This window comes from Pelodiscus sinensis, chromosome 3, assembly GCF_049634645.1.
Source record: "Pelodiscus sinensis isolate JC-2024 chromosome 3, ASM4963464v1, whole genome shotgun sequence".
In the NCBI taxonomy this organism is placed as follows: Eukaryota; Metazoa; Chordata; order Testudines; family Trionychidae; genus Pelodiscus; species Pelodiscus sinensis.
This window is the reverse complement of record NC_134713.1, coordinates 157648093-157661727: the sequence shown is the minus strand read 5'-3', so window position 1 is coordinate 157661727 and position 13635 is coordinate 157648093. Positions and strand designations below refer to the sequence as shown.

General features: G+C 44.5%; 1 protein-coding gene and 1 long non-coding RNA gene across 3 annotated transcripts in view; both read right to left on the bottom strand.

Annotated features, from left to right (window-relative positions):
• Nucleotides 1-2161: 2161 nt before the first annotated feature.
• Nucleotides 2162-9493, bottom strand: LOC142828034 (uncharacterized). Its single transcript, XR_012902951.1, has 2 exons — nucleotides 2501-9493; nucleotides 2162-2364 (listed from the first exon to the last, which is right to left on the bottom strand). It is a non-coding gene; the product is annotated as an uncharacterized LOC142828034 (long non-coding RNA).
• Nucleotides 9494-9680: 187 nt separating this feature from the next.
• Nucleotides 9681-13635, bottom strand: part of STUM (stum, mechanosensory transduction mediator homolog) — a 92806-nt gene continuing 88851 nt past the window's right edge. Inside the window, exon 3 of one of the 2 annotated variants that reach the window (XM_075925309.1) lies at nucleotides 9681-13629. In XM_075925309.1, coding sequence (XP_075781424.1) covers nucleotides 13595-13629 — 35 coding nt within the window. In that variant the 3' untranslated portion in view covers nucleotides 9681-13594. The remainder of the gene's footprint in view (nucleotides 13630-13635) is intronic. The other variant, XM_075925308.1, reaches the window with a different exon arrangement.

The window sequence follows — 13635 nt, the reverse complement described above, 5'->3', positions numbered from 1 at the left end:
GCCACGGCTGGGGCAGGAGGGTGTTACCTTGAGTGGTTCTCAGTCAGCAGTGCAGCAGGGGTGCTAAGGCAAGCTTCCTGGCACCATAAACCATGCTGTGCCCCAGAAGCAGCCAGCGGCAGGTTCCTAGCCAATGGGAGTGTGGAGCTAATGCTCAGGACAGGGGCAGTGTGTGGAGCTTCATGCGCTCTACCCTGCCCCCCAAATCAGGGCCTTTTGCCAGCTACTTCTGGAGTGCGGCACAGTCTGGGGTGCCAGGAGAGGCAGCCTTCCTGAGCACCCCCATTGGTCACCTGATCATCCTGCAACAATGAGACCCAGTGCCTGACGTTCAACAGTGTGACCCATAGTTGTACCATACAGTTGTACCATACCACTGTTGTACCATACAGTCTTTGCATCCTGAATTAACAATTACAGATGGCACTCTTGTTGGCTATATAGAGCATGTGCTGTGAGAGAGAAAGCGTGTTTTCTTGCCGATTCTGAGAGATATTGCAGATGTGTTATTAAAATGTTGTTAAATGTATGGATTTGCACAGAAGGAATTTCCCTACAAATTCAATCCTAATAAAGATAATTTCTTCAGAATAAGCACTAGAATCAACTTTTGCAATACTGAGTAGCTTAATCAAATTATAATTTTTGTGCCACTTGGGCAATGTATGTCCAAGTCCAAAATGTATACCACTTATGCCATGGGTTTTGTACTTATTTATATATTTTTATTATTTCTTTTTATTTTTTAGCCAACCAAGAAATTGCTAAGTAGTTGCTAAGTTAAACAATTATAACAACAGAACCCTGGCGAACCAAGTGCTGTGTGTTCTGTGTCCTGTTAACTGGTTATTATTAATGTTTTTTAACCCTTAATCTCTTGAAACTCAATTCCCCAGTTATGGATAGGCACTACAGGAATTTCTGCTATCTTGTTTTATTGGAATGTTTGAAAGAATTTTTTTATTACAAATACAAAAACAAAACAGGTAAAACAAGTCTTTATCCTTTTGTTTTAAAACATTAACTCTGCAATAACAGGGCAGCAGGAAGGAAAGATGATCTACAAATGATGTTTTCTCATGGCATTGTATTAAATTAGCCACATGGAGCAGATAAGAGACACCCTATAGGAAATGCCATCTTCATGATGTACAGAAAGATCAGCTGTTCTGTAGAGCCTTCCAAGGTTGAATTTTTTTTCATTCCCAAAATTACATGTGAAACAGTGTGAACACATTTCATCTAATTTAGCAGTTCTCGAGATTTTTTTGCCTTCAGAGCTGGGTGGTTGGAGAGCAGCGGCTGCTGGGTGAACACCCAGCTTTGAAGGCAGCAGTACCTCTAGCAGTAGTGCAGAAATAAGGGTGGCAATACACCATACACCTGGCTAGTCTGTCTTCTGTGCTGCTGCTGGCTGCAGCAGCATTGCCTCCAGAGCTGGGGGTCCTGCCAGTGGCCACCGCTGTCTGGCTGCCTTGATCTTTGTCTGTGACCATGAAATTCAGTTTCACACAGCAAAAGGTGAATTATGTCTGAAAGGTCCATGTCAATCTATGTAGCTACCACTGGAAGATTAATTCCTTGCTGCCTCTCTGAAACATGTCTAATAAACACTGTATGTTAATATGGACATTACTGTGGACAGGAACCTTTTATAAGGGGTCATTATGGACAGCCCCTGATAGCTGAAAATTCACCGTACACAGCTTCATCAAACTGTGATAGTCCCCATATTCAAACAGCCCCCTGCCCATGTCTATTTGTAGTTTTCTGAGCAATGGAACACTTGGGTTGGCTAGTAGGAAAATCTTCCTACAGCGGAGATGGCTCAGTTAGACTGTGGACTGGTTTCCTAGATAAAGTGTTGGGAGCCCCATTGCTAGAGTTATTTCAAAGCTGGATAAATAATAAGGAAAGCAAGACAGGGAATGAGTCTGCTTTAGAAGGGGAATGAACCAGGTAAGCTAATGTGTCTTGTTCAATCCTTGATTTCTAGGCTGTGGACTCAGGTTATGTTAGATGGGTTCATTAATGCTTGAGAAAGCTGAGCCATGTTCCCAGTCTCCATTTAGACATTATGGGTGTGTGTCTAAGTTTACTCATCACTACCTAGGGTTGTCAGATGGTTTAACCAAAAATACTTGAGAGTTATTAAGCAAAAAAAAAAAAAAAAAAAAAAAAAACCCTTAAAAAAACCCAGCATGGCCCCTTTAAGAACAGGCTGGGCTCTGCCCCTTCTAACAGGCTTCCGCAGGCAGCCAGACAGCTCCCCTGCAGAACCAGGTAAGTCGGGGTGCGGGGGGGAAAGGGCAGCTGGCCCTGGTTGCTGAGTGTGTGTAGGGTTGCGAGGTGTCCAGTATTGACCTGGACAGTCTGGTATTTTTGCCTCCTGGCCAGGAAAAAATCAAAACACTGGACACTTTAGGTGTCCCATCTTTTCTGAATTTTTTTACCGGAAAAGAGGCAAAAATACCGGACTGTCCAGGTCAATATGGGACACCTGGCAACCCTATCACTACCAGGTCTACAACTGGTGGGTAGCAAGAAAGGGGCACATGTTAACTTCAACCTAATAAGAATACAGCATCTCATGGCTGTATAGAGAGAATCCCTTCTGCTTCATTCAAACTATACAGAAAGTGAATATATTTAACTAAAAAAAATACACAGTATCCAAACACAGCAAGTCACAGTAACATACTTTGTGATATAAATAGTCAGCGCACATTTTTTTTTCAAACAGTTTCTCTCTCTCTCTCTCTCTCTCTCTCTCTCTCTCTCTCTCTCTCTCTCTTTCTCTACACACACACACACACTGCTTGACGAACCGCGGCAAAAGCCGCTTGTAAGCCCCGCACTGCACATGCGCAAGAGCCGCATGTGCACGCTGCCAGTAAACGGGGCGCCGGGCTGAAATCTACTCACCATGGGCAAGTAGATTCAATAGATTGTCGAGCCCTTTGTGTGGGTGGGTGGATGAGTGGGTGTATGTATGTATATAAACAAATACAGAGCATATGAATTAAAATCAAGACTAACCATTAGCTTCCCTGTAAGGATAGGAAGGGAAACCAGACATACACAGCCATTGCCTTTGGGGATGGAAAAAAATATATAGCTGATGGGGGGAAAAAAATATTCCTTGATACTACTTGGGCATCATCCAATTTTTTGTTTGATAGCAAAGAATTTTACCCTATTCCATACAGAGCAGCAACTCTTGTGTAAATATTTGCTGAAGGAGGTCACTTCAGGACCTTCTTGCTAGCCTTCAAGGAGACTGGCTATAGGCCATGTTCTGATGATATTCATGTAATCCCAGAATAACCCCACTGCATCAAGGGACCAAGTTGCAAGCATGCTATTCCTGATTAAGTCAACAAGCCTTGTAGCAGACAGAAGATGATTCAGTGAATTACTCTGGATTTATCATTGTAAATTAAAGCACAATTTCCACATGTATGGAGACTTTCCTAACGGTTATTTGTGTTCGCTGTATATTCCCCTCCCTCCATTTTACTCTTTCATCATGGAAAGGAAACAAGGTTTTTTTGGCTTGTTCACTGATGCACTAGAAAACCAATCAGTTAATCCTATCTGAGCCCTAGCAATAAATACAGAAGATTAAGAGGAAAAGGTATGGGTTCTAGGTGTACAGTGGAGGTCATTAGAAATAATTTAAAACTGACTTAAATTTAATCTAATTTCACATCAGATCAGTAGTACATGAGGGAAGATAATGCATACTATAGTCCTAATTTGGATAGTGACTTGCAGGTATGGTGTCTGCCTGAACATGAAGGAAAGTTGGATGTACAGTATTACTGGAATTGTCACACACTGGCTGGGGACAGAGGGTGAATTAGCAAAAGAGCACTGCTTTTTCCAGGATGGACTGTTGCACCTCTTGAGATCTTATGGTTGAGGCTGGATTCTAAGTGTCTCTAAGCTTTAATTGCTGCTGTACACCAAACAGATGTTCTTTTGGCTCCAAGCGGAAAGGCCTATGTTTATGGCACAGGAGGTCCTTGACTTCTTCCCTCACTGTTGTTTGCTGTGATAGTCTGTATAACTACAATGGAATGGTACAGTGCACTTTGCTGTGCAGCTGCAATACCCACAATACATATGGAATAAAATGGGGTTAAAACCTAGATTTTTGGACTGGTTTGTGGTTCCCCAGCTCAAATCGGTGTGATCTGTGTAGTGCCTTAAAACAGAAGTTCTCCCGAAAGAACTTGCATGCTGCATACAGCTGAGAGAGATGAGCACGGGGGAATTTACACCAGCACCTAAAGGATTTTTAATCAGTTGTGTGTTACCTTTCACAAACTTATGGCACATGCATTTTTTTAAAAGAAAGCAAAGGCTGCAGAACCATCAGAGGGCTCCTACTCTACTAACCACTGATCTCATTACCCAGTGTGCTTGAACAGCGAGTCTCAGCCTTTTCAGGCAAATGGATCAATTTGCCAGATGTCTAGATCAAGAACTCTGTTGTATCAGCCAGTGTGTGCCACCTCTCCTTCAGATGTGAGAGCACTTTATGAGATGGGGGTGTGGAATATCCATGTCTGGTCCAAGCACTCACCGCTCAGTGGGAGGTGGGCAACTGTGGTGCTCTGACCTCTACTGGACAGCACCATTGGGAGAGGCAAAAAGAAACTAGAGTGACAGGTACCAAAGAATAACTGCAATAAGCCCTTTGTTTTTATTTTGAGAAATGCCAACAGGCAACATTTTGGTGTGGTCTCATGCCTTCAAGACAATGGAAATGCAGAAGAGACAAGTGCTGTCCCCCTTATAAAGCTTTTCACCTCAAACACATTCATATATATAAAGGGGAAAACATCTATATATACCCTGTGCTGTGCACATTGGAAAAGCAGATCAGATAAACTGCTAAACAATATAGAGCTAAACAGCAAACGAAGTCAGAGGCTTTTGGAGATTTCTTTACTGAGACTGTGAAAATTGGGAGAGATTTGACTGACCGTTTTGGTGGAAGCATTAAAAATGTGACTGAGGTTCCTGTTTCCTAGTTTTTGTTTTCTCCCAAGAGCTGAGCATTTAGCAGGTAATCTGAGTAACATGGTGTGGCAGGAGTTAGTTACAGGAAGCATTTGTATAACTCCCATGGTCAACAAGCAAATGATCAAACCCACATTGCTTGCTGGCATATTGAAGGAGGCAGCCTTCCTCTGGTGTGATTTTTCTAGGAGGAGGTATAAACGCTCCTGGTTATGAATCCATCCCTCACCAAACAACAATAAAAACCACCCTCTTACATAGAGGGGAAAACACCACCTTCCAACTCCACACTTCTACAGGAATGTTACCTGTATGACTCTTTTTTCATTTCGGGGACAGAATCCAGAACCAATATTTAGTTTTAATTTATTAGTTGACATGAGCTTCCCTTCTGTAAGTGCTTAAAATTCTCTGTTTGGAGCTCACCAAACATTTAAAAAAATGGTATCCTCTTGGCCGAAGAGAGGATTTTGGGTGCCTTCCATAAAAAGGCAGTGGTTCTCTGCTCTTTCCAATGAACTACATACAATAGGGTTGATTCTACTGTGCTCAGCTCCTTGCTCAGACTCTTAGACCTGGTCTACACGAGATCAGGAAAGTTGGTTTAAGATATGTAACTCCAGCTACATAAAATGTGTAGCTGAAGTTGGCTTACCTTAAGCCAGATGTGGGGTACCTAAGGCCCGGGGATCAGCTTTGGCCTCTGGCTTGCCTAGATCCAGCCCCCTGAGACTCAGTGCTCTTTCTCCCCCTCCCCCACCCGAGGCATCAGGGAGCTGGTCCTGGTGCTCCAGCCCTGCAGCCCCTCAGTTCTCCTCCTGCGGGGCTAGAGCAGCAGCACCAGCTCTAAGCTGTAGGGGGCAGGAGGAGCCCCAAGCCTCACAGTCTGGAGTCAGGGTCTAGATCTGACCAACAGACTCTGCCTGGCAGAGGGAAAGCACCCTCTGCCCCCACCCCCTGCCCTGACCCCGCACCCCCAGCCTGCTCCTGCCCAGCCCCCACAACCCAAGCCTGCTTCCAGGCAGACCCCCTCACATACTGAACCCCTCATTTTTGGCCCTGCCCCAGAAACTAGACTGGGGCCCCCAGGCTCTGGCAGGTGAGGGGCAGTCTCTGGTGTGAGAGGTATGTGTGGAATGTCCTTCTGCTTCTCCGTGTCAGGGGCCACGTACCAGCTCAGTGAAGAGGGTTGTTTGTCTGTTTTTGCTTTTCACTTTTGTGCAGCCCCCAACTGTAATTTTTTTTGTGGGTCAGCAGCCCCCTGCCCAAAAAGGGTTCCTCACCCCTGCCTTAAGCCAAGCCTTGGTGGAGTCCACACTGCAGCAGGTCAATGGGAGCTAATGTTCCCGTTGGCTTGTTACTCCTCACAAGAGGAGGAGTACCAGACGCTAGTGGGGGCTGTCCTCCGTGTTCAATTTACAGGTCAGACCCATAAATCGAATGCTAGAAGATGGACCTCCAGTGCGTCTCGCAGGGGGCACTGAAAGTCATGTGAGAAGCAATTGCAGGACAGGAGAGGAAGGCCATTAGGGATCATTCAGATCCTACCTCCTGCTTCTAGATTTACGGAAGAATTTGTTGCAGCTGCTTTGTCAGATTGATACATCTTAGTGTATTGTTTATTGGGAAGGAAGATGGTAATGAGCAGAAACATTGGGACATATGGATCCAAACCCAAACCTTATGGCTGGCTCTGCTCTATACTGTGGCCTAGACTAAAACATCAGCTCTCAACTTTGGGAAAGTTCAGATCTGGATGGCTAATGGTGCAATGGGAATTGGAGCTGTATAACTAAGAGCATGATCTGGTCCTCCCTCATCAATGTTCATAAGAGCTTGATGAGGCCTTCCCCTCACTATACAGATGAGGGAGGCAATGAGACCGAAGAGTGAAGCAATTTTCCCAAGGCCAATTAATCAGTGACAGAACTCAGAGGGTGCGTCTAGACAGTGATGCTATTTCTGGATACTTCTGGTATCCCAAAATAGCTATGCCGCATCTTGAAATAGCTTTCGAAATAAGGGACATGCTATTCTGACATCCCTGCAAACCTCGTTCCATGAGGATTAAGGGATGTTTTGGAATAGTGCTCTATTTCAAAATGAACTTGAAATAAGCTACACAATTTGTATAACTCAAATTGCATAGCCTATTTCGAGCTAAAGGTGCAGTGTAGACACACCCAGAGTGTGCTCACTCCAGTCCTAGCGACCGAAACAAGACTCATTCTTTAGTCAGAGCAATTAGATAGGAATAAGGTGATTATTCATTTGAATGGTGGTACTTTGAGGAAAATCCAATTCTGAGCTTGTTCTTCAGTCACTGTTGAAAATCACTAGCCAATAAGCGGCATCAATAATAAACAGCATCAGCTGGAATGATCTAATTAAAACTGATTAAGCAAATCTAATGTGCCAGGCAAAAATATTGCCTTTCGTGTGTCACACACAGGGCTTAGTATTGCTTCAGCTTACATATTTCAGAATTTCTTAAATGGCAGGCTGGCTACTTCCGTGCCTCAGTCAGTCTGATAAAATAGCTCCATTTTTAACAAAACACCAGAACTTGCATGTAAATGATACGTCCCATAGCCTGTTTATGCAATGCATGATGCTGTCTATGCCAATATCACTAACACAATAAAAGCAGCCAAGACACAGGACTAATTAAAATGCTGCAGTCTCAAAAGATACAAAGCAGCCCCTCAGAGTTCAACATTTCCATAGCAACTATCCCCTGATTAATCCCATTTTCCTGCTCTTGCTAGAAAGCGCAGATGGAAAACACCGAACATTAGACAAAAAAGAGACTGGCAAAATCTCAGCAATGCAGACAAGCTGCTAAATCCTTTATCACCTTTTGGTATCAAGAGATTTTCTGAGGCATCCTGAACTCCGGCATGTCGGACCCAACTGCTGTGCCAGAGGCATGTGTTGGCTGGATATAGAGTCTGGTACCTGAAGTCACAGGAGACATGTCTGTGGGTATTTTAGTGTCCTGTGGCAGCACTGGTCTATTTACAACACTGACAGTATCTGAATGTTCAGACTCAAAGGTAAGAGCAGCATCTGGAGGGTTTGTGCTACTGCCTCATCTCTGAGCTGCTGAAACTACTGAAAACTAGAGGGTCTACATTACCGCCCTCACCTCAGTCAAATCACTGAGCCCTTTGATTTGGGTCAGCCACTAGTTGCAATGAAACTATGTACCCAGATGGAGAGTGATGCCCAGTGGCCAGAGCATATGATGATGGAGTTCTGTTCATGGCTGTACAACCAACTCCCCTTTTTACCATAGTGAGTTCTGTGCCTCTGTTTCCCCAGCTGTAAAAGGGATATCGTTGTCTGTGGGGAGAGTAAGTGAGGGCTAAAGCCAGACTTGTATCTGTATAATACGCTGCCCAGAGAGGTGAAAAATCAACACTCCTCCTGAGCAACATAAGTATACTTCTCTAACACCTCCTGTAGAGACAGCTCTATGTCAAGGGGAGAGCTTTTCCTGCTGACTTAGCTACCGCCTCTTGGGGAGGCAGATTAACTATGTGAGGGTAGTAAAGTTTTCACTCAAATATTACAGCTGTACAGCTGCATTGGTGCAACTTACTACTGTATACGTGTGTGTGAAGACAAGCCCTACATGCTGCAAGGTGTTTTGAAGCTTAATTCCTCCATACTTGTAGCGTTCTTTGAGCCTGAGGGAGCTAAGAAGTGCAAGCTACTATTATAGCCTAGTACGATCAGTGAATAATGAACAGCCATGCAGTATTGTATTCTATGGGGTCAATTACAAAAAAGATTTAAATTCAGAGGGGGATTGCTGAGGGTAATTACTGTAGTAATAGTAATCCTGATGATCCTGTCACTTGGCTTTAATCCAGGTGATTCATACAATGCTTGGGGAGTATTCCCCATGTCATTCACTATTGATAAACCAGGCCCTGGTTTTTTTTTTTTAACATGAGGCTGTTGTGGAACTTTCTAAGGGACAAAGTGAAGTAACCATCTCTGCCTCTGCATGTTGGGTAATGACAATGATAGCAGTTTTCTTTGTTCATCATTCCCAGTCCTGTATTAAGGAAAAGCAAAAACTGGCACCTATCACTCAAACAAACCCACTTTGCTGCTGTCTGCTTTGTGTGATTTAGAAAAAAAAAAAAGTCTCCAGAGTTGGTGTTTTGTTCTTTAAATGTACTTTCATCCATAATTTTAAAGGGCGAAATTTTCCTCTCTGCCCCACTTTGCAGATCTCTTCCCTGCCGTGCAGAGCTGAAAGGCGAGTTCTAGCCATGCACAGCAGCCACATTTAAGGGGCATTTATTTCTCTTTTTATAACGGGTGCAGAATGCTAGGGCTGTGGCTACACTGCACCCCTTTTCCGGAAAAGAGATGCAGATTAGACACTTCGGAATTGCAAATCCGCGGGGGATTTAAATATCCCCCGCGGCATTTGCATTTACATGGCTGCCACTTTTTTCCGGCTTGGGGATAAGCCGGAGAAAAGCGCCAGTCTAGATGCGATTCTCCGGAAAATAAGCCCTTTTCTGGAGGATTTCTTATTCCTACTTTCAAGAATAAGAATAAGAAATCCTCCAGAAAAGGGCTTATTTTCTGGAGAATCACGTCTAGACTGGCGCTTTTCTCCGGCTTATCCCCAAGCCAGAAAAAAGCGGCAGCCATGTAAATGCAAATGCCGTGGGGGATATTTAAATCCCCCGCGGATTTGCAATTCCGACTCGTCTCATTAGCATCCCTTTTCCGGAAAGGGATGCCAATGTAGACGTAGCCTAGGTCTTTAACTTAGCAGTGGAGTCCAATGCAAAGGGCATCAGGCCAAGGTCATGGGTTTGCTGCATGATCTTCATCAAGTCATTTCACTTCCTTGTGCCTCAGTTTCTCATTGATAAAATGGAGACACTGATGCCTACATTCATAAAGTGGTCTGAGAGCTGGAGGCAGACAGCGCTATTGTGCATGAAAGGCTAGCTCAGGCAGCTCTGCCATGGAAAGGAAAGCTGATCTGATTGAGCTGCAAACCCAGGGCTGTTTGATCTTTCCCTGAGGCTACGTCTACACTGCAGCGCTATTTCGGGTACTGGAGGTATCGCCAAATAGCTATTCCACGTCTTTTGAGCACACCCATTATTTTGAAATATAATGGGTTCACTTTTCTGATGTGCCTATGAACCTTATTCCACGAGGTGTAAGGGATGTTTCAGAATAGCAATTTATTCTGAAATAAATACTGTGTAGACAGTGCCAAATTTCAACATAGGCTATTTTGAGATTGACTCGAAATAAGTAACACAATTTGTGTAGTTCAAATCATGTCATTTATTTTGAGCTACAGGTGCAGTGTAGATGCACCCTCAGTGAGCTGTGCCCAGTGCTGCTCCTTTTTCTAAATTTGTGCCAGTTGTCCTTGAAGAACCAGATGTCCACCACCCTCAGAAACTAATCAAAGGCTGTGCGCCTCTCCCCCACATATTGGGATTCATTTTCAGCTGAACTTCTTCATTTTCACAAGTAACCCTGCATCTGTGTAAGCATGTTGGCTGGTTAGAGATCTTCCTAGCTTGGTGCTTACCCATTAGGTAGTGTCTTTGCGTGCCTAAAGTACATCAGCGGCCTAATAAACATATAACAACATAAAATCAGTTGTTTATATTGAGGATTTGGGTCATCATAGCTAGTCTCTTGCAGTCTCCATGTGGGATATCAAGGCAGCTGAGATCAGTTAAAGTACTTCAGCTAGCACCCCCCAAGTTTAAATGTAAGAGGCCTGGAAACTTTCAGTGAGGATACCTGGGCTCTTGAACTCACTCTCCTTTCTTTCCATGTCTGACAGATCCTCAACCCATTGCCCATTAGGGCAGTTTGACTTCAGTGTGGATCTATATTCCCATGCCTGGTCTTTGGGTATGTCCTCACTGTGTTCTCAGTCTCAATGCCCAGATTGAGGTGAGGTATTGCTCACAGAGACAGAAATGTGATATTACCATTACACGGGTGAGACCTCATCTGGAATACCGTGTGCAGTTCTGCTCTTCCAAAAAATAAACTCATGCTGGAACAGTATAGAGCAGGGTTCCTAGGATGATAAGAGGAATGGAGAACCCATCTTATGAGATGAGACTTCAGGAGTTTGGCTAGTTTAGCCAAACAAAGGCTGAGGGGAGCAGTGTTCCTTGTAAACTGGATGCCTGTGCAGCCACTTAGGAGAGATTTAAATGCTGCCTAGCTGATTAGCAGGGTACCCACAGAAAGGTTTTTGTTTCTACTGGTAGTGCACATTTGCACATGGCTTGGTGCCACAACAAAATTTATTCTGCACATTAATGGAAAAGATTAGAGGGAATATTGGAGGAGTGTCTCTGAAATTTAGACAAAAGATGAATGAAATGCACAGGTGAAATCCTGACCAAACAGGAAGATGTGAGTGATGTGTGGGGTGAGGGATGAAACCCTGGCTTCAGAAGAAGAGAGAGCACAGCCTTAAATGAAGACCAGCTGTCCTGTTACAGCTGGGAGAAGAGCATCTGAGATGGTCTGAGCTACTTGCTTAGTGGTGATGATAGTGTTGAAATTGGGTTACTCTCCCATCTATGACTCCTGTGGTAATTATTTACATCCAGATGCAGGGCACATCTTAGTCTGGAGAGAGGTGCTGAGTTGTGGTGTATCTAATTACATAACTGTTATTTCTTGGTTTTCTCAGCATTGCCACTTTTAAATCTGAAAGGATTTGGCTGTCTGCACAGCGAAGCAGCCATTTTTGTGTTCAGGCTAGTGCTGACTATCATAGAGGAGGCCCATATCTGCCATTGGTAGTCCATCATAGAGACTTTACTTCTGTTCTTTCTTTATCTCTTTCAACTAGATTAAAGGTCATTCTCACTGAACATAACTGTTTGCTCTGAGTGTCTGGAAACCTTAGCATGGTCCAAAAGCGGACTGTTAGGGCAAGGGAAATCTGGATAGAAAGCTATGTGGAGCTTATCCTAGCCCCTCCCCCACTGGTTCTCTTACTTATGAAACAGAGAGGTGTGCATAAGAGAAAGGGAGAGGGAGTGACTGAGGAGACTTGCACTTGGATGTGTCTCTGTTATGATGCATCTCAATTAAGGCTATGCAGACTTTTAATTAGTTCACAGAAAAGATAGTTCCCAAAGGGTGGGAATGGCAGTAGGATTTTGCTCCTTTGTGGGCTCCTCTTGGCATCTTCTCATTGAAGGAAAGTGACTGGCAAACTTACAATGCTCCATGGGCCTGATATTCAGAAGTGCTGAATACCCACAGTACCACTGAACATCAGGCCATCAGTCTTCCCATCAATTTCACTCTGAAGGGCCTGGAGAGTGAAGTCCTGCCTTTAGCCTTCAGGCAGACAATAGACAGAGGCTGTGCTTCACAATACCAGTATGGCTCAGCCCTGACCTGAAGGGACCACCGCTTTAGGCTGGAAAGGGTAGTTAATTGTCCATGCCTCAGTAAGTCCTTAACCTTGTAGCCAAGGTTACTAACATGGTGTCCAGATAGCCCCATCTGTTGAAGTGGTCTTTGAAATATGGGCACTTGTCCACTAGAAAAAGGACCAAGACCACTAAATCATGCAGCCCAGTACATTAATTAAAACACACACTACATTAATTTTCCCAGTATGGTGCTATTTAACTGAAGTCTCTTTCATGGGCAGGTGGGGGAGAGTGATCTTAGTCTCTGTAAATACCAGTTTACACCAGAAGCTTTAGACAGCATGTTAACCTTCCCTTCCCTCCCCCCCCCCCCTCCCCCCCCCCATACACACACAAAGCACAGGCCATGCCACGGAATCCCAATCCTCTGTAAGAACCAGTTTGTTGTTGGCTCATGGCAGGTCCAATCTTTTCTTTCGACAGGTAGAAAAGCAGGCAGGGCATATTCACAGCCTAGGTCACCAGTAAAGTATGATTTAGAATGGCCACAAGCAAAACCTCAGGGCATCTGCAACGACAGAGCTCGAGAGAGCATCATAAACACAGGCAGCAGACAAAGCTGAGCTGAGCCCCTGTTATCAAGAAGCAGTCAAAAAGGGCTCTCAGGAAACAAGGTACCACTCAGCTTTTGCATTTAAATACTGTACATATATCTATAAATATCTACTTCATCTTGCTGTTCACAGCTGGGCTCCTTTCATGGTGAACTACAAGGAGGCCAAATGTCTCCAGCTGCCTCACACCCTGAGGATGGAGAAAGCAGCTTCCCCGCTCTTCTCACCGCTGACCCAAGTGCCATCTTCCTTAGCAGCATCTCATTCTACCAGTTTTCCTCCCTCCTTGGGAGTGGCTGCCCATCACGATGTGTTGGCTGTGCCAGTCCTAACCTCTGTCGTGTTTGACTCATCTCTGGTTCTAAAAGGGCTCAGTGAAGGTCTCCATCTGCTGCTCTGCACCTCCGCTCCGCTGAACAGGCGCACGCATTGGTTTAAAAAAAAAAGAAAAGAAAAATGAAAATGGAAAGGTCCTTGTGCCCACAGTGGCAAACATAACCTCTCACCATGTTCCTTGGAACACCCTTGTCCCAGCCATTACAGCTGCTGTGGGATCCCCTGCTCCTTGTAGCCTGTTG